This window comes from Parasteatoda tepidariorum, chromosome 3 (genome assembly GCF_982258835.1).
Source record: "Parasteatoda tepidariorum strain Cologne lab strain chromosome 3, Ptep-v5.0, whole genome shotgun sequence".
Classification (NCBI taxonomy): Eukaryota; Metazoa; Arthropoda; class Arachnida; order Araneae; family Theridiidae; genus Parasteatoda; species Parasteatoda tepidariorum.
The window spans coordinates 39,027,012-39,046,414 of record NC_141757.1 but is presented as its reverse complement, the minus strand read 5'-3'; the positions used below and the strand labels follow the sequence as shown (position 1 = coordinate 39,046,414).

The window sequence follows — 19,403 nt, the reverse complement described above, 5'->3', positions numbered from 1 at the left end:
ATTATTCACTTTTACCTGTTCTCGAAAAAGCTTCCTTTTCTTATGGGCAATACAGGAGCAGTCCCGCCAAAAACATTTACATACCTAGAAGTGTTGGGTGTCGTTGTACATTGGCATGTTGGGCCAATTTCTTTTCCCTCCGCAAGCCCCCTTCATAAACTATCCCCCCAGCAATATAAGATAACCCAGCCCTCTACACCTTTTAGGGTTGCCAATAGAAAAACTTCATGTTGATGTTTTGTTTTCAATTTGTTTGATACTGTTTCGAATTTCGATGCATACCAAACTAAACCTTCTTGAAAGAAACACAGAGAAGGAAAAAATTTCTTTAGATTTTTGATTTGATGTATAGGAAATATTCTTAAACGGTATTTTTATTGTTAATTATTAATACTGTTTGTAACTAGTGTAAGGAGTAAAAGCACTAATTTAAAAAAGTAAAAGAAGTAAAAGCACTAATTTAATTATTTTTTTGGTGATAAAAATATGAAGTAAGAACTTCAATACACTTGAAACAAATTCTTGAGTTATTATTTGGTGAAAAAGTTAAAATAAAAGACAACAATGAATCTTAATAAGTTATAAACAACTGTTTGAGTTGTTATTTAATGCAAGATAAAAGAAGATGTAAAAAAAAGAAAAAAAAGAATACTGAAGAAAGAAATTATTATTATTTTCTTATAATATTATTGTTTTATTAATTTTAAATGCAGTTTCAAAATAATAATCATTTGAAAAATAAACTCAGAATAACTGTTATAAAAAAATGTCATACTTTTTTTCTAACCTTGATTGTTATTGAAATATGTCTAGCATATTATCTCTTCAATTACAAACTTAAAACTATTTTCATCAGAAAAAAAAAAAAAAAGAAAAAGAAAACATGCTTGGATCAGAAATTTTTTTTTTTTAGAGAGTGACTTAATTTGCTTTGAGAAATTAATGAAATTTTGCTATTAAAGTGAATTAAAGTAATTTAGAAAGAGTAAAAAGAAGTTGCATTATTTAACAAAATTTTGTCATTGATATTTTAAGCAAGCATTTGCTATCTACAGTCAGCAATCTATATAGATATTTAGAAATAAATTGAAACAACTAATTTCAAAAAAGAAACAGAATATTGGTCTAATTAAAAGGAACAGAAACAAATATCAAGATGAATTTATGCTTTAATATTCAACTTCTAGATTACTTTTATAATCTATGAAAGCATTTGAATTTCTCTGACAAGATGAAATGTGATAAATTAATACAAAAATAATTTAAAAGTAAAATTATGTCATATTTTTAAACTAAAAAAGTCACAAAAATGACAACTTTCTTGTAAGCGTTTCTTAAACATTTAATCTTAGAGTAGTGAAACACTTTTTCCTTAAATTTTTTTCTCCATTAAATGAAAGATTCAGATGTAAAGTAATATAAATTTAAATTAACTCAATCGTTATGAATTTAAAAATTATATATATGTATAGATTTAAACGATTTATAAATTCAAAAGAAATATAAAAATCTAAGAAATTGTTAATTTCTGTACGAAACATAGTCGATAGGCTTTTAGGTCGATAAGTATCAGCTCATCTTGGAAGTAAAGCTGGCTAGTGTGCATCGCTGATCACATTGCCACCATTATGCTTATATCTTAAATTGTGGAACTTACCCACCCCAGACCCACAACGGGCTGTTGCTGAAGCGATTTTCCTTTTTATAAGGTAATCTAAATTTAAATGATATCAAAACTTAAGAGTTACGAGCATATTTGTTCAATAATAAATTAAGTCTTTATACGTTTTAAAACACTTGGCAATTTTTTTTTTAATCTATAAATTTTAAGAAAACTTGTTAATTATCATTTTGAAACTGCAATGAAAATCACTTAAAAAAGCACATTTGTTCAATAATAAATTAAAAGTCTATACATTTTAAAACACTTAGCAATTTTTTTTTAAAGTTTATAAATTTTAAGAAAACTTGTAAGTTATCATTTTGAAACTGCACTGAAAATTACTAAAAAAAATGATATAACAAAAAAAATAATGTTATGAAAAATAATAATGATTTCTGGCTTCTTTTTTTTTTTTTTTTTTTTTTTTTTCCTTTTTGCTTTTTAACTCCTTTTTTTTTACCTTGCATTTAAGTCTTGATCATAATCTTTTATTTATAAAATACTCATTTTGTAATACTATAAGCATAAAAATATTTACATTTTGCTAACAAGTGTACTCTATTATCGATTACACCAACATGAAAATATTTAACATTGCACATCTTACTATTAACCTTTTCTCTTCTATTATTATTATTTTGCATAATTTTAACTAAGGTTACTTTTAGTTGAAGCAAAATAAATAAAGGCGGGAAAATAACAGAGCAGAAAAAGCTATAAAAAAAAATCACATATTTATTCTAAAAAAAATTTTCTTGTGAAAAGAAAAGATAACTTTCCTTTTATTGCAGCCTGCTTCACAGGTAAGGAACAGCACAGGGGGCTTTCCTCACGGTGGGCGGGAAACCAAACCTTCAAAGGTCATCAAGGTTAAGAGCGGGGAGAAAATAAAAGGTATTTGAGGGGTCTGCGAAGAACATACCTTCAAATCTAGTTCCCCCCTCCAGAACTACATTTCTTTCTTTTTTTTTTATTCCAAGAAACAAAACGTTACCTTTATTATGGAGTCAAAAGAGGAAGAAAAAAAAAATTTTTTTTTCACTGATCTTATATCATAAAAATGTTCACACCTTCTTGTTTTCAGGTAAAAAATATTACGGTAAATGTTTGGTATAATAAAAAGTACAGTTCTTAGATGCTACAAACATGTAATATTTCTCCATCATTATTTATTAAACTTACCTTTATTCTTTTGAAGCAAATAAAGAGCAATAGAGTAGTAATAAAACTTAAGATAAGGCAACAGTGTAGACCTCTAATAAAATTAGAGATAAGAAAAAGAACATTAGATGCCTTCTTTTTGTTTCCTTGAGTAAGATACTGGAGTTTTCTCGGTATTAACAAAACTGTTTTTGAATTCTGGTAGATTTTATAATAAAAAGTTTGATTTAACGAACTACTAATGTAAAAGTTTTTCCATTGAATTGAATAAACTAAAACTAAATAATCATGGCTAATGTTATTAACTTATGTTATTATCTAAGCATGCAATAATTCTGGTAATGTCAGGTCAAGAACCTGTAGTTAGTTCAGTTTGAATGGGGTTTTTTCGTCTCCTAAAAAGAATAAATTTTAAAAAAAAATGTTAAACAGCAAGAATTATAATGAATTAGAAACATCCTGCATTTATTAATCTACGGTATCCTAATGATTGTTTAGATATTAATTCAAGTTTAAATCTATTACCCAAAAAGGCTACATTTATAATATATAATTTATTGTAATGAAAGTTGTATCGTACCATTAAATTAAAAACTTATAATTAATTTCAAATTAAAAATAAAACATACATATATGCATATTTAGAAGGAAAAAAACTAGTCAATTCATTATTATAAAAATGAGTTTTTGGAAAATTTAAGGAAGAAAATTATTTATTTTAATATAATCAAAACAGGTTAGAATATTTCTTTTGGTGTTAGAAGAAAACAAGCCTTTTGGCACACTTAAAAATTAATTATTTTGAGAAAAGAAAAAAGCTGTAATTAGATTTGATTAAAGTGCTCTCTGATTAAAGTTTAATTATAGTTTCTCGTCTCGTTATAAAAAAACTAATTAATTCTAATTCCACATTACATATTTTTTTAATTGAATTGCCATTTTCTTTCTTGTTGTTAATGGAAAATATTCATCACAATTTTCACCAGTTAGAAAATGCAGTTGTTGAAAAGTTAAAAAATCATATTGTACAAAAATTTCATAGAATTCGTGAAGACAGTAACGGAGAAAGTTATAGTCTAGATTGCATACGGTGTCAAAAAAAGAGAGCGTTATTTCGAATAAAACTATTATTATGCAAAAAAGTTTCCCCTAGAAATGTTCCACAAAATCCAATGTAGTACAACTGTTGAACTCATTGGCAAAAAATAAAACGATTTTCTACCATGAGGGTTAAGCCACGCAACGATAATCTCGTCTGAAATGTTGTGAAAGTTGAGGTAAACACTATTATTCTAAGTAGTATTTTCGATTACATATACAAATCCATTCTCCAAAGGCAAAACCTCACCCCAACCTTCTTATCTTAGAAAAGAACACCCACCAAAATAATCTGAAAAATTCCCGCGCAGAAGTTTTAAAAAAAATTCTTTTACCAACTGCTATTATCGTTTGACTTCGCGAACAATAATCATTTTGAATTCTCACTTTTCTGCAACCGCAATGCTCATGAAGCATGAATTTATTCCACTCGACATTTTTGTTTCGGTATCAGTTACCTTTTAGAAGATGGGGGTTCAATAAAGTAGGATGAATGAACTAAACCTCTTATCTTCTGAAACTTGAAAAGTAGCAACGGCGTCTTTTGGATATGTCGTTGGCAAAGAGCTTGCCGCCACCTATGAAAGATTAATCTTATGTTTTTTTCTTATTGTTGTTATTAATTTATCAAGTTACTGGATGGAAGAACTTGGGTGATCTTCATCACTAAAGATGCTGCCAGTTGACACGGAAGCTTTAGAACTTTTTTAATTAAGTGTTTAGTAGTTGTAGTACGTTAGAGCAAAGATTTAGTTGAAGCTACTATGACTATGCTATAAACGTTCGTTTTTACTCAGATTCAGAATTTTGTTAATGGGACAACCTTACTGATTTTATTTTTACTGAGCAGGAATTAAAATTAAGAGGTTGAGTAAACGGTTCAAATTCGAATCTTGAGTAAGACTCCAGGTTGCATTGCCAGGTTTTGTACATTACTGACTATATTACCAGTAAAACATTTAGTATAATCCTTTAAAAAAATATCGGAAACCTCTCTCAGTTAGTTTGATGGCAAGAGAATTCTAACACATAATCCGTCACCCACTGAAGATATTTTATTTCAGTACCGTGCAAATCGAAAGCATAATTCGTATCAACCAGCTATCGCTGAATTCCAGTAAACATAACTTAGATTAAACTTTTCCCAATAAAGAATTACTCAATTTAAAATGTTACATTTAAAAATTTTTTTTTAAGAATGACGTATTACATTGTACATTATAAAATTGGGAGGCTTACGCTCTATTCTCAATCATTGTACTACCGTCAACCAACAGACACTGCAAAATACAGATTCATGTTTTCATATTATAATTCATAATGTACAAATGTATAAAACATAATGTATAGTACATATATTTCATGTATAAATCATATTTTTTATGAAAGTTTCGTTCTAATTCATTTGTTTTCAAATGGGGCATCAACTTTTGCAATTTCCAAATGTGTAGTAAAATTTGTACCAATTGCTGAAAGAGTTCAATCATGATTGATTCCTTGTGTTCGAAATTACAATATATGTGTAGCTTTAAAACAGAAAACGTGCTTACACATGTATCTTTGCATCTCCATAGATAAGAAAGCAAAAGTGATATATAAAAAGCATTTGTAGTGCCTCTATCCCGACACCCCGGGCACGTTCTTTACACAGAAGTGTCCCCTATCCACTTGAGGGCTCTATAGACGAAAGGACTACAGGACGTGACCATGCGGAGTAGGTTTTGTGAATAAGTCGTGCAACTAAATCATGGCACGTGCTTTATTTTTTGCACCACTTCAGAAACTACCACAAGCTGAGAGGCATTTTCATTCTTTCGTGAATTGAACTGTTTCTTTTTTGGCGAGAAAATCTCTTTAAAGGAAACTCCAAACGCAAATATTGAAATGAGTTCTGCTTGAAATGTTTGAATTTCTACAATCAAATTATTTGCTCTTTTTTTTTTTAGTTGACGCACTTGGATTTTTATGACTCTTTTGAGGAATTCTGTTATTTATTTAGACATTTTTGTTTGAATATTTCCAGAGATTAAGATTTTCATATTTTTGTAGCGTTAAGGTGTGACCTTTCTAGGCTTTGCTTGTTTGAATCATGGGAACAGAATTTGTTTTTATTTACAGAAATAAATAACCTTCTCCTGGAATGTTTATAATTAGTCGTTGGAATAATCAATTGTCACTCACATAATAATAAACTATAAATAAGCACCAGAGTGATTAATTTAAGATAAATTTTAAGTATACAAAAGCCATACTCGGCTATATTTCGCCCTATAAAAACAAGGTTGCGTAATCAAAACAATGAAATATACTTGTGTCATGAACTAAGTAGGAAATTTGTTTCAGCACCCGAGCAATAAGCACCTGAGTGATTAATTTAAGATAAAATTTAAGGATACAAAAGCCATATTTGGCTATACTTCGCCCAATGAAAACAAGGTTGCGTAATCAAAACAATGAAATATACTTGTGTCATGAACTAAGTAGGAAATTTGTTTCAGCACCCGAGCAATAAGCACCTGAGTGATTAATTTAAGATAAAATTTAAGGATACAAAAGCCATATTTGGCTATACTTCGCCCAATGAAAACAAGGTTGCGTAATCAAAACAATGAAATATACTTGTGTCATGAACTAAGTAGGAAATTTGTTTTAGCACCTGAGCAATAAGCACCTGAGTGATTAATTTAAGATAAAATTTAAGGATGCAAAAACCATACTCGGCTATCATTTGCCCAATGCAAACAAGGTTGCGTAATCAAAACAATGAAATATACTTGTGTCATGAACTAAGTAGGAAATTTGTTTCAGCACCCGAGCAATAAGCACCTGAGTGATTAATTTAAGATAAAATTTAAGGATACAAAAGCCATATTTGGCTATACTTCGCCCAATGAAAACAAGGTTGCGTAATCAAAACAATGAAATATACTTGTGTCATGAACTAAGTAGGAAATTTGTTTTAGCACCTGAGCAATAAGCACCTGAATGATTAATTTAAGATAAAATTTAAGGATGCAAAAACCATACTCGGCTATCATTCGCCCAATGCAAACAAGGTTGCGTAATCAAAACAATGAAATATACTTGTGTCATGAACTAAGTAGGAAATTTGTTTCAGCACCCGAGCAATAAGCACCTGAGTGATTAATTTAAGATAAAATTTAAGGATACAGAAGCCATATTTGGCTATACTTCGCCCAATGAAAACAAGGTTGCGTAATCAAAACAATGAAATATACTTGTGTCATGAACTAAGTAGGAAATTTGTTTTAGCACCTGAGCAATAAGCACCTGAGTGATTAATTTAAGATAAAATTTAAGGATGTAAAAGCCATACTCGGCTATACTTCGCCCAATGAAAACAAGGTTGCGTAATCAAAACAATGAAATATACTTGTGTCATGAACTAAGTAGGAAATTTGTTTCAGCACCCGAGCAATAAGCACCTGAGTGATTAATTTAAGATAAAATTTAAGGATACAAAAGCCATATTTGGCTATACTTCGCCCGATGAAAACAAGGTTGCGTAATCAAAACAATGAAATATACTTGTGTCATGAACTAAGTAGGAAATTTGTTTTAGCACCTGAGCAATAAGCACCTGAGTGATTAATTTAAGATAAAATTTAAGGATGTAAAAGCCATACTCGGCTATACTTCGCCCAATGAAAACAAGGTTGCGTAATCAAAACAATGAAATATACTTGTGTCATGAACTAAGTAGGAAATTTGTTTCAGCACCCGAGCAATAAGCACCTGAGTGATTAATTTAAGATAAAATTTAAGGATACAAAAGCCATATTTGGCTATACTTCGCCCGATGAAAACAAGGTTGCGTAATCAAAACAATGAAATATACTTGTGTCATGAACTAAGTAGGAAATTTGTTTTAGCACCTGAGCAATAAGCACCTGAGTGATTAATTTAAGATAAAATTTAAGGATGTAAAAGCCATACTCGGCTATACTTCGCCCAATGAAAACAAGGTTGCGTAATCAAAACAATGAAATATACTTGTGTCATGAACTAAGTAGGAAATTTGTTTCAGCACCCGAGCAATAAGCACCTGAGTGATTAATTTAAGAAAACATTTAAGGATGTAAAAGCCATACTCGGCTATACTTTGCCCAATGAAAATAAGGTTGCGTAATCAAAACAATGAAATATACTTGTATCATGAACAAAGTAGGAAATTTGTTTTATTTACTGTTTGCGAAAAATAAACTAAGTAAAAGAGAAAATAATTTGGAACGATAGCTAATCTAGAAATTGAAAAAACTCTTTGCTTCGGAGATGTGGATTCAATGTTAGTGAGGTTCTCTATCAACTAAAGTTTAAAAATTGTAAAAGGTTAAAAAAATATAAAAAAACTCAAATTTGTGTTAATTTCCTTTTTATATCTTAAACTTTTAACTAAAGTGAGCTATCTTGAGCTGGAGTTATAAAAATAATAAATTCGCTCTTCAAAATTGTTTTTATTATTATTTTTATTCAAACCTTTCGTTGCTTATAAATCTAGCTCCGTCCTTTCATAATATATATTCGCTCACATAATCGTTTATCCACAAAGCTCAGAGCGCCAATATAGATTCTTGTTTCAACGTTGTAAGCAAAGTTTTTATATAGGAAATAAAAGCGTTGTTCCAAAATAAAACGAAGCCAGCTACAGATGAACAACCAATAAACTCTTCAATCGGAAACTACTTCTGTTGAGATCGGCACAAACATTATGCCAGGTGAAAGAAATTCGAGACGTTCATCTGACAGCTGTTGACTGTATAAAGTTGCAGGATATGAACGCTTACTTCAATAGGTGGGTGACCGTTACGGACAGTTCGAATGGGCCAGGGAAAAATTCATTAAAACATTCGAATACTGAAAACAAGATGAGTCTTTGCAAATGGAACATTATGCACTCTGACTAAACCGGAAAACAACAATTCATACAAGACAAATAAAAAAAATTCTCAGTTTAATAAACTTTTAGAATAAAGTGTCCATCTGCCACGATTAAAACAAAAAAACTATGTTTTTTGAAGTAAAATCATAACATTTTTTATGGAAGAAAAAAAAGTGCACAAGGAGTTTTCTTAACAAAAGTAGAAATTGACTTAAACGGAGTAGCGATCTTACTCTGATTTTCGGTCAAATTTTTTTGTACGTAATAATATTCTTTACTTTAATTCATTATTCTTATTCTAATTAATTTTAAAGTCATTTTGTTGACCAATTCATATAAAATGCCATTTGTGATTCAAGTTTCCAGCTATGTAAACCTTAATAAATGAAAAGTAAACTAACCGACATGTTTGCCTTTTTACTTTTTTATCTTCCATAATGTAAAAACTTTAGCATAAAGCGTAACAATTAGCCTCTGTTTAGACAAAATTTCTCGGAAGCATCGAAAGTGGAAACATGTTAACTTATATGCTTAGAAAAAAAAACTGGTTCGAAAACATGTAAACGGACTACATGTTTGCAACCAAAAACGAAATATAATTTTTTATTTCATATTAAATTTGAGATCTCAATTTCATAAATCTAAAGAAAAAAATTTTTTTTTTCTAGCTGCATTATAAATATGTTAGTAATTTTTTAAAAAAAACTCTTTATGTCACTTGTTAATATTGCTTTTAATTAGGGTCGCCACAGGCGACTATGCATGCAAAAGTGCTGACAAATAAAGTTCAAAATTTTCTTATTAAAAAAATTTAAAATTAGCAATTTCTAGAGCTTATATTATTTTCAGTCACTATTGAAAGTAAATTTTTTTTTTTTGAATATGAATAATTTGAAATGCAAGTCAGAGTGGTAGTTACGGTTGAATTATTAAAGAATAAATAAAAATGAATTGAGTTTCTACCACTTTTTACACACTTATAGTCGCCTGTAGCATCCCTGTTTAGGTGACTTTTCTCGAAACTACAAATTTTAAAACAAAAGAAACATTTTTTTGAAACTACTGCTGTAATTAAAATGAATTTCAATATTCATAACATGTATATCTACGAAATGTTTCTTTTTTATAGAACGTTTACCCAAATATTTATTAAAAACTTTTATCGGTATAATTGTGAAGCTCTTTAGGAGTCTTTTCAGAAATTATCAAGCCAAACCTAATAAATATTTTTCAAAAAATTTCTCAACAAAATATTTAAAATGATCTCATTTAATTAATAAAGAGTATATACGTGCTGAAACTACTCTCTTATTTAATTATTAAAAGTATTGAATTAAAAAAAGAAAAAGAAGAAAAAAAACTTTTTTAAATTTAAAAAAAAATTACGTTCTTTCATAAATACAATTCCCAATTCGAGTAGGAGGAAGCTAAATAATATTTTGGAAAATTTTAAATGCTTCCAAAACTTTATTCAATAAAACCTAATTAAATGAGAAAAATATTTTTTCCGGAAAACTTATTTTGGAGGCAGCAATTATAATCTCAGATGACTTTTTAAATTATTCTTTTCTGAACATATTTTTTCCTAAGAAGAAGGTTTTCAAAGATATACTACACTAATTGCCCCAGGACTTCAAGGTAGGACAGGTTGTTGTAAAAGTCCTTATCTGAAATAAAGTCGCCCAACTTAATCAGTCTTGTGCTCCCACGTAATATCATCTTAGTCGCCCCCGATCGATAGCGGAGACATACCTCTGCAGATACGACATTTGGAATTTGTATTTACTCAATAAAAGAAGAACTTTGTTCCTTTTGCACCATTTCCTGACAACCACGCCTCAGGAATTTGATGAACATAGCTTTTCTTACCTTTAAATGAAAAAAGAAAAAAAGAAGAAGAACGGTACTCAATGTTTTATCGATAAGTTATCACGGATACGATATAAAAAATTGAATCATCTTACGCGTATTATTTTTAAAAATCGAACCATTTAATTCATCTAATTTAAAGAAAGATAATGTATATAATTTATAACCATCGTTGAACAGCCGACCCAATTTTTGGGTTTACGACTGCTAGCGTTCAACTCCGTAGCCTTGTCATTTTGAACCGAATCCAGAAGACAAGGGAACTCCTGGATCAAGTATTGGGAGAAATTTGTCTTCGTGGAAAACTTTTTGATGAATTACATTGAGATAAAAACCACGAAAACATCCCACGTTTAGCCTGACGATGAGGGGAATCTATCCCATGATCCGTCTACCACTGAGGATATTTTGCGTCAGCACTTTGGTCGGTGTGAGCCGGGTGCGGAATTCGTATCGACCAGTCATCGCTAGGATTTGAACCCGGGTCACCTCAATGGAAGGCGAACGCTCTATTCCCCACCCCCAAAAAAATTTAATATAAGAGCACATGCGGTACATTTTCAACAACAAAAACGGCGCGATTGGCAACTATTTAAGCACTCTTTGCCCCATATTATGCAGTGCTACTTATATAATGTGTAAAAGTAGAATTATATAAGCAGCACTACATAATACGGGCCAAAGAGTGACTAAATATAACAATGGAGATTAAAAAATTGTTTGCCAATCGCTCCGTTTTTGTTGTCGAAAATACACCACTTGTGCTGTTATTATAATTTTTTTAAATAAACATGGAATTATTATGAATATCACATAATAGTATTTTAAAATTACTTTACTAAGCTTCATGTTTAGTTCGAAAAAAAATTTCATTTTAGAATTGTAACGATTATCATATCTTGGAAAATGCTTTTAAAGAAATTTCTTATACTCGTATTATAAGCAGTTTCTTTAATCGATAAAATTTTTAAAATTTTTCTGACAAATTTTTTTTTATTTTGTATTCTATTTCTATACAACATCAGGGTTGGCAGGTTTTTGACATGTGACAGTTTTTGACAGTTTAAACCATGGTTTAAACCGTCACGTCAAAAACCTCACTGTCAAAAATGTCGAAAATGTCAAAAACCTATATTCATATGTGAAAATTAATTAATACATAAAATTTATATATTTTTTAAAGGATGGTGTTTCTAAATATGTTCTAGAAAAAATAAATTAAAAATTTTGAAGAAACACTTATATTTTGAATAGTAACCAAAATCTTGTACTTTTAAAAACTCACATCTTTTGTAATATTATGTATTCATTTTCATGTTTTATTGAAAATCTGCAGTGATATTATTAAGAAATTTATTTATAACCAAATTTAGTGTATAGTATAGATTATACTAAAAATTAGACATTTTTAAAGATAAACATTAGCAGTTTTGTACATTAGACATCTTCTTTTAAAGAAAAATCTTTTTAATATTCTTTTAAATCTTCTTAATAATCTTTTTAACATAAGACAATACAAATTTAAGTGCTTTCTGTTAAATACACAGAGTAGTTAGTGTCGATTTACAGTATATTCAGCCTATTCATTTACTATGCTGAAAACTTAGTTTATCCAAATACTTGTGAATTTCATTTTGCTGAATACGATATAGTTTTGTTGAATATCTAAATATTCAGCTGTTGAATAATTACTTCTTGCTTTCAAGATATGCATTATTTGTATTCTTAATACAAGTGGAGAAAAAAAAATTAAGAGATAAAAATTGTTTTAAAATGATAAGTGTAATAATTATAAATAAATATAATAAACAATATGAATTATATTTATCATTATTCATAAATATAACTACTTTTAAATTCAAATTAACATACTGGATAATAAAGATATTCGGTATAACATTAAAATTTTTTTTTATACACTTGTATCTTGTATCAAGTTTGTATTTATACAACATAACTTGTAAGTTCATTATAAATATTAGTTATATGTTCCTTATATGTCAAAAATGCATAGTAATAAACTTTTAATTTTCTTAAGTATCAAAAAGAAAAGAAATTTTTTTTTTAAATATAAATATTTAAACAATTTTTGTGCAAAATAATATTATTATTTGAATAATAATATATATATAATAATATATAATAATATATATAATTTGAATAAAATAATATATATTTGAATATAAATTTCTGAGATTTTAAATCTGTTATTTTACCTTAATTTTAATTAAAAAATATTTTGAAACCTGCTGATTACCTATAGTATAATTAAATTTCAATATAATGCATGGCAACTGTTGATAGTTTTGAAGTTTATATATTTTCTTGGCAAACTTCAGTTTTTGACATTTTTGACGGGTTTTTGACGGTTTAAACCAGTATTATACCCTTGTCATGTCAAAAACCACTTTTTGACGTCAAAAACCCAACCCTGTACAACATAATGCATTGAAATTTAAATGTTGTTAGTATTATTAGATAAATAAATACAATTAGCATTTGTAGATTGGGGACAGAGGCATCCAGCCAAAAGGAGCATAAATTCAATCACTAAATCTTCCAATATTAAACTATTATTTAAGTTATGAAATTTAATTACTTGTCACTTGAATATGAAACAAAATATTTAATGAAGAATAATCTGAGATTTTCAAAAAATTAAATGATAAAGCTTTAGGTTATATAAAAATATAAATATTCTTCACATTTGAGAAAAATCTGATGAATTACTTCGTTAAAAATCATAAATTTTTCAACCATAGTAGAAATTCTGCATAAAATTTATATTAAATTTTGAATTTGGATTATTAAAATAATGCATCATTCTGGTGTTTTGAATAGAAATGGTTTAAAATTTAACAAAATTAAGTTTTGAGTTAGAATTAGAATTAGATTTAGAATTTTTAATTTATACTCTCATATATATATATATTATATATAGATTTTCAAAGCTACTGTTATCTTAATGAATTTTAAAGGATGTGGTAAATCTTTAATAACAAAAACAAATTGTTAATTTGTACTTTTTTTTAATCTAAAAAAACTTTCTTCATAGACAGTTGAATCGATAATAATAATTATAGATTACCAACTGTTGATTCTTCCCATCTAGAAAATTATTGCAATAAAATTTTTTTAAAAAATCACTTAATTTTTTACTCAATTTCTGTCACTCCCCACCCAAAATTTGTTTTGTACTAGTTACTTCCAATATTATTTTCAATATTACAGCATTAATATCTATATTTAGAATTTATATAAAAAAATGAATTCAAAACTTTCAACGCATTCAGTTCGCAAATTAATATTTAAGCGGAAAAAATAACCTTATAATAATCTGATAAAACACTTTTGAAGAAGGCTTGATTAAACACACCAAAATCAGCTTGATTTCTTGATGAAACTTGAAAGTGTTTATTATAGTTGTATACTAATTCCTCTCTATGTGTTTTAATGTTTTTAAACTCGTTGTTCACGTTAATGGTTCATAAGGTTTTGACAATGTTTTTCTATTTTTCAATCTAAATACACAATATAATTAAATATGGTAATTCATTAAAAATAGTATTTCATATTTCAAATAACAATATAGTAAATATTAATAACACGATGTATTTCATCCATCAAAATTTTAAATTCTGTTTACAATTATCACAAAATCTGATGATATTATGCCCTAAAATACATTTTTTCATAAATTCTCTTGAAATCATCTTCTTCATTAATTACTTAAGTTCAAAACTTTTAACTATTTCCCCCTTTACCCGAAAAAAACTTTTAAGAGTTTATTTCGAAATATTAAAACCATTATTTCAATGAAATTTATACGTATTAAGTAAGAATTTTTTTACTCTTATGAACAGGGTAAAAGAATTAAGAATTGGGTGTTCAGATCTTGAAATATAAAGCAACAAACAATAGTATAATTACAAAAAAAAAAAAAAAAAAATATGTTAATACAAACTGAAAACTGAATTCGAAATTAGTAGAAGAAATGCATTTGATCAAAATATTTTCCAAACAATCGTGAAAACATGAATAAGTATTGTTATTTAAATTTTCAATCAATTATTTTTGTTTGAGGATATTGAACCTCATTGCCCACATCTACCGAATTAATGCAATACGGATAAACCACTTTTCATATCATTTTTGAAAACGAAATTCTTCTATTAAATTCTCAGTTGCATTTTATTCGGTTAAGATTTTCAATTGTGTAACATTTAATTACAGGATGACTTTGGATTTAAGTGGCATACAACTCTGACATATTCTGATTTTTTTAACAAAAATAGTCGAAGTTAATTTTAACCTAGATGATTCCACAGAAAAAAGGGGAGTAAGTCAAAAAAATATGTAAATGTGATCCTATATTAAGATAATTCTTTTTTAACGGAACTGCTATTAAAAGGAAACTACTACTTAAGGGGAACTACTATTATTGAACGATTACTTTAATAATTCGTAATGTAATGCATCTTGAGTTAAAACATTCCTCTTTAGATTTCATATTTTAAACGGAACTCCTTTGTTAAAAAAATATGCATAAAAAGTTTTAAATCGAAAAGTATAAGAGATTAGATATATTATAACATATTTTATAAGTCACAATAGCATCTAATAAACTATAATATGTAAAGGAAAAAATGTAAACTTGTACGCTCAGTGATGTTACGTTTTAAAATATTTACCAATATCAAGACCTACTTCAAATTTACTGTAAATTATAACAACATGTTGCAACAAGAAATAGAAAATAAATTGTGAATGAAGCTGAAGCGACGAAAACTATCATAAAACTTCCTCCAAGTGGAATATTGCTTCTCATTTTAAGAATAAATAATTTTATTACAAAACGAATTTCAAATTCATTTTTAGTAATAAAAAAAAGTATTAATGATACACTTTAACAAAAAAAAAAAAAATCTAAAGCAATAGTATTATTCATGTTAGAGAAATAATGAATGTGAAATGGGCAAGGATATAATATCAGGCGATAAAAAAAAAAATTATTTTAAAAAGCGAACGATAATAAAATTTCAATTTCGTAAAAATGTAATAAATATTTAAAATTTGTTTTTACTTACACACTCGTCCTCTGGCCATTTTCATCAATTATTTGATGTTGAGCTACAGAATATCCAAAATAGGAATTTTCAGGTCCCTTTTTAATTACAGGTAAACGGGTTTCTAAATTAAAACAATTTATATAGTTTAAAGTGGCAACAGTCAATATCAGTGTTAAAAACTGAATAAAGTTCGTCGGTAACATTTTCGTATTTCTATTTTATTTCTGTTTGATATGTGTTTTTATAAACAGCTGTCACAGGTGAATGCAAGCACGTGGGTTAAACAACAACGGGAGATGCCGCACGATCTCCGCTCCTCTACTCAACCCGACTTCGGAAGATGGAATGAATGGACAAACATTCCAGCCAAAGCATGGTTAGAGTTTGCACTGCTGTTTATAGATGGCGCCACTACTGTTCGTAAGGAGTGCTTTTGAAATTGAATGAATGCCGTCTTCTCCCTCTTTTATGTGATATTGAATGGAGTGGGTGGGACTCTGACAAATCGGAAAAAAAATGAAGGATTGAATTCCTTTATTAAGTTTTTCTTGTGTTAGAGATCGAAGACTGAATTCTAGTTCGGTTGAAGCTATTGTAAGTAATTTAGTGTTTTCGAAAATCAAAGCTTCATAATTTTTTTTATTAAAATCCAAATAACAAAAGATGGATTCCCATTTCCATGTTTTTAATATATTATTTTAACCCTGATAAACATTTTATGATAACAATTTTAAAAAATTGACACTTCACTCTATTACGATTTTTGTTTTAAAAATTTAATTTTTTTTTTATTTATTACCAAGAAATTAGTAATAAAGGAATTTTAAAAAAAATATTTCCTTTAATAAAAAATGTGTTTAATAAAATAAACTTTCTTTTAATAAGAAAAAAGCTTTTAAAAAATAATATAATTTTTCATAGTTTGAATATGTTTGTAATGAATATAAATCAGGAATGGCAAGTTTCTTTCATACTGGAAAAAACAGTTTCTCAGTGGAGAAAATAGAGGGAAAAAAAACTCTTTAAAAATGAAATATAAAATTTATTATATAAAATAAATATTTTAAACTGCATTTTAAATGTCAGGTATTTATTTAAAATAGTTAATGAAATTGTTTTTAAAAAAATGCTTTCAATATATTATTTTTTCATTCATTCATTTAATTTTATCCATTTATTTTATTTATTAATTTTTTATTCATCATTTTTTTATTTATTAATTTTATTTATTTATTTATATTTAAACAATTTTAATAATACTTATCGCTTAATAATTGTATAGGAGCGATGAAAACGTACTTCACTTTGTAAACAATTTTTTTTCTAGTGGTAACAATATATTATTTTTTCATTCATTCATTTAATTTTATCCATTTATTTTATTTATTAATTTTTATTCATCATTTTTTTATTTATTAATTTTATTTATTTATTTATATTTAAACAATTTTTATAATACTTATCGCTTAACAATTGTATTGGAGCTATGAAAACGTACTTCACTTTGTAGACAATTTTTTTTCTAGTGGTAACAATGTATTATTTTTTTCATTCATTCATTTAATTTTATCCATTTATTTTATTTATTTATTTTTTATTCATCATTTTTTATTTATTAATTTTATTTATTTATTTATATTTAAACAATTTTTATAACACTTATCGCTTAACAATTGTATTGAAGCGATGAAAACGTACTTCACTTTGTAGACAATTATTTTTCTAGTGGTAGCAAAATTTCTGTTTGCATTTGTTTAGCAAAGTTTATGAATGATTTTTTGATTCAGAAAGTTTTATTTAAAATTATTCTAACCACCACTTCGCAAAAATAAGTCTTTAAAAATGCAACTTTTTTTTTTTTTTTTTTTTACAGAAATCCCTGTGTGAGCTTTTTAAGATGTCAAGATTAACTGAAATCCTACAAGTTTTAGTTTTTAATTCTCTACCAGTTTTTAAAATTTTTCGAAAGAAGAGAATCAATTGGCATTCCTGGTTATGGTCATGTTTCAACAACAACAATATTGAAAGATCTATCAAGCGTTTCCTCACGTAGACCATCAACCGGCATCCAGTTCTATAGCCACACATAGTTTAAAGCAGGCTGCTTTGTTTGATTTTCATTATTTTTATTTATTCAAGAAAGGTGCTTGAATCCCCCACACTGCCTGCTGACCACAAAGAGCTCACGCAATGCTAAATAATTCCAGCTGGATGGGATAGTGGACGCTTCGCGGCCCAGGTGCCCAGCTAGCAAAACCAAAGAACAAGTTATGGTCATGTTAAGTGTCTTTTATTTCGCCCAATTTCTTCCAGGTTTTTTTCTTTTCTTGTTTCTTTCAGTGTTCTGGAAAATATTGGTTTCTGCAAGAAGAAATCACAACCCTGTAAATTTAGTACTAACTTCAAAATAAGTGTAAATTCGATTAATTTAATTTTTATAATAATTAGTGTTTTCTTTTTCAACGTGTCTCATTGACACATCGAATGTCTCGTATTAGTTCTCATTTTTCCTTTATGCTTTATAAGAGCCATGGTGGCAAAGGGAACAGAGGCTCGCCTTCCAATGAGGTGACCTGAATTCGAATCCCAGGGATGGCTGGTCCAAGTGAATTCCACAACCGGTTCGCACCGATCGCAGTGCTGGCGTAAAATACCCTCAGTGGCAGACGGATCAGGAGATTGTGTCCCCTTGCCGTCAGGATAACCGTGGAAGTTTTTCGTGATTTTCTTCTCCATGTAACGCAATTGCTGATTAGTTACATCAGAATGTCCTCCACGAAGGCAAATTTCTGCCAATGCTTGATCCAAGAGTTCCCCTGTCTTCTGGATAGAGTTCAAAATAACAGAATTACCGAGTTGAACATTGGTAGTCGGTAACTCAAAATTGAGTTGACTGTTCAACGACGGTCATAAAATATTAAATATACGCCTTTATAACAACAAGAAACTGTGTTTATTTATTGAAATTCATTAACAATGACATTAAGTACCTCATATTTGTCCCAATTGTCCTTTTATGCTTTATAAAAGCTACAAACTGTATAGATTTTAGGAAATTCATTAACATTGACACATTGAGTGTCCTGATCTGGTCCGAATTGTTTCTCTCTTCTTTTATAACAGCAACAAACAGCGTTAGTTCTCCGCTTTAGTTCAAATACTTCTGCTCTTCCAAATTTAATTAATTTCATCCCTAATTTCAAAAATTACTTAATTTAATTCATGGCAATAAGCTTTTCTTCCTTTTAATTTTAAAAAAGAAATTTTGTAATAAACTACAACTCCTTCTTTTTTAAATGAAGTGACTACAAGCTGCTTTCGAAATGTAATCACTACTTTTAGGAGAACTTAGCTTTAGAATACATTAAACCCCCATGATCTAAGTGGTTTTGAATAATAAACTATGGCGTAGTTATTTTAACACGAGGAATTATTAAGAAATATTTATTAATGTTTTCATCAGCCATTTTTTTTTTTACTAATTCATTCTCTTAACCTTCAAATTTTTATACCTTTTTCAACAGCAAATATTTAATTTAAAAAATGCTAGAAAATTATCAAATATTTGCGATTTTATTAAGATTTAATGCTCCTTTATTTCCTTTAAGAAATAAAATACAATGCTAAAAAAACAACAACAAAA

General features: G+C 28.0%; 2 protein-coding genes across 2 annotated transcripts in view; one reads left to right on the top strand and one right to left on the bottom strand.

The window, feature by feature from the left end:
* The window catches only part of LOC107443562 (integrin alpha-PS1), a 113,539-nt gene extending 97,424 nt beyond the window's left edge, over positions 1-16,115 (bottom strand). Inside the window, exon 1 of the mRNA XM_087159114.1 lies at positions 15,779-16,115. Coding sequence (XP_087015240.1) covers positions 15,779-15,963 — 185 coding nt within the window. The 5' untranslated portion in view covers positions 15,964-16,115. The remainder of the gene's footprint in view (positions 1-15,778) is intronic.
* A 115-nt stretch (positions 16,116-16,230) lies between these two features.
* The window catches only part of LOC107436347 (very long chain fatty acid elongase 7), a 63,249-nt gene continuing 60,076 nt past the window's right edge, over positions 16,231-19,403 (top strand). Inside the window, exon 1 of the mRNA XM_087159118.1 lies at positions 16,231-16,354. The gene's annotated coding sequence lies outside the window, so the exon portion shown is untranslated. The remainder of the gene's footprint in view (positions 16,355-19,403) is intronic.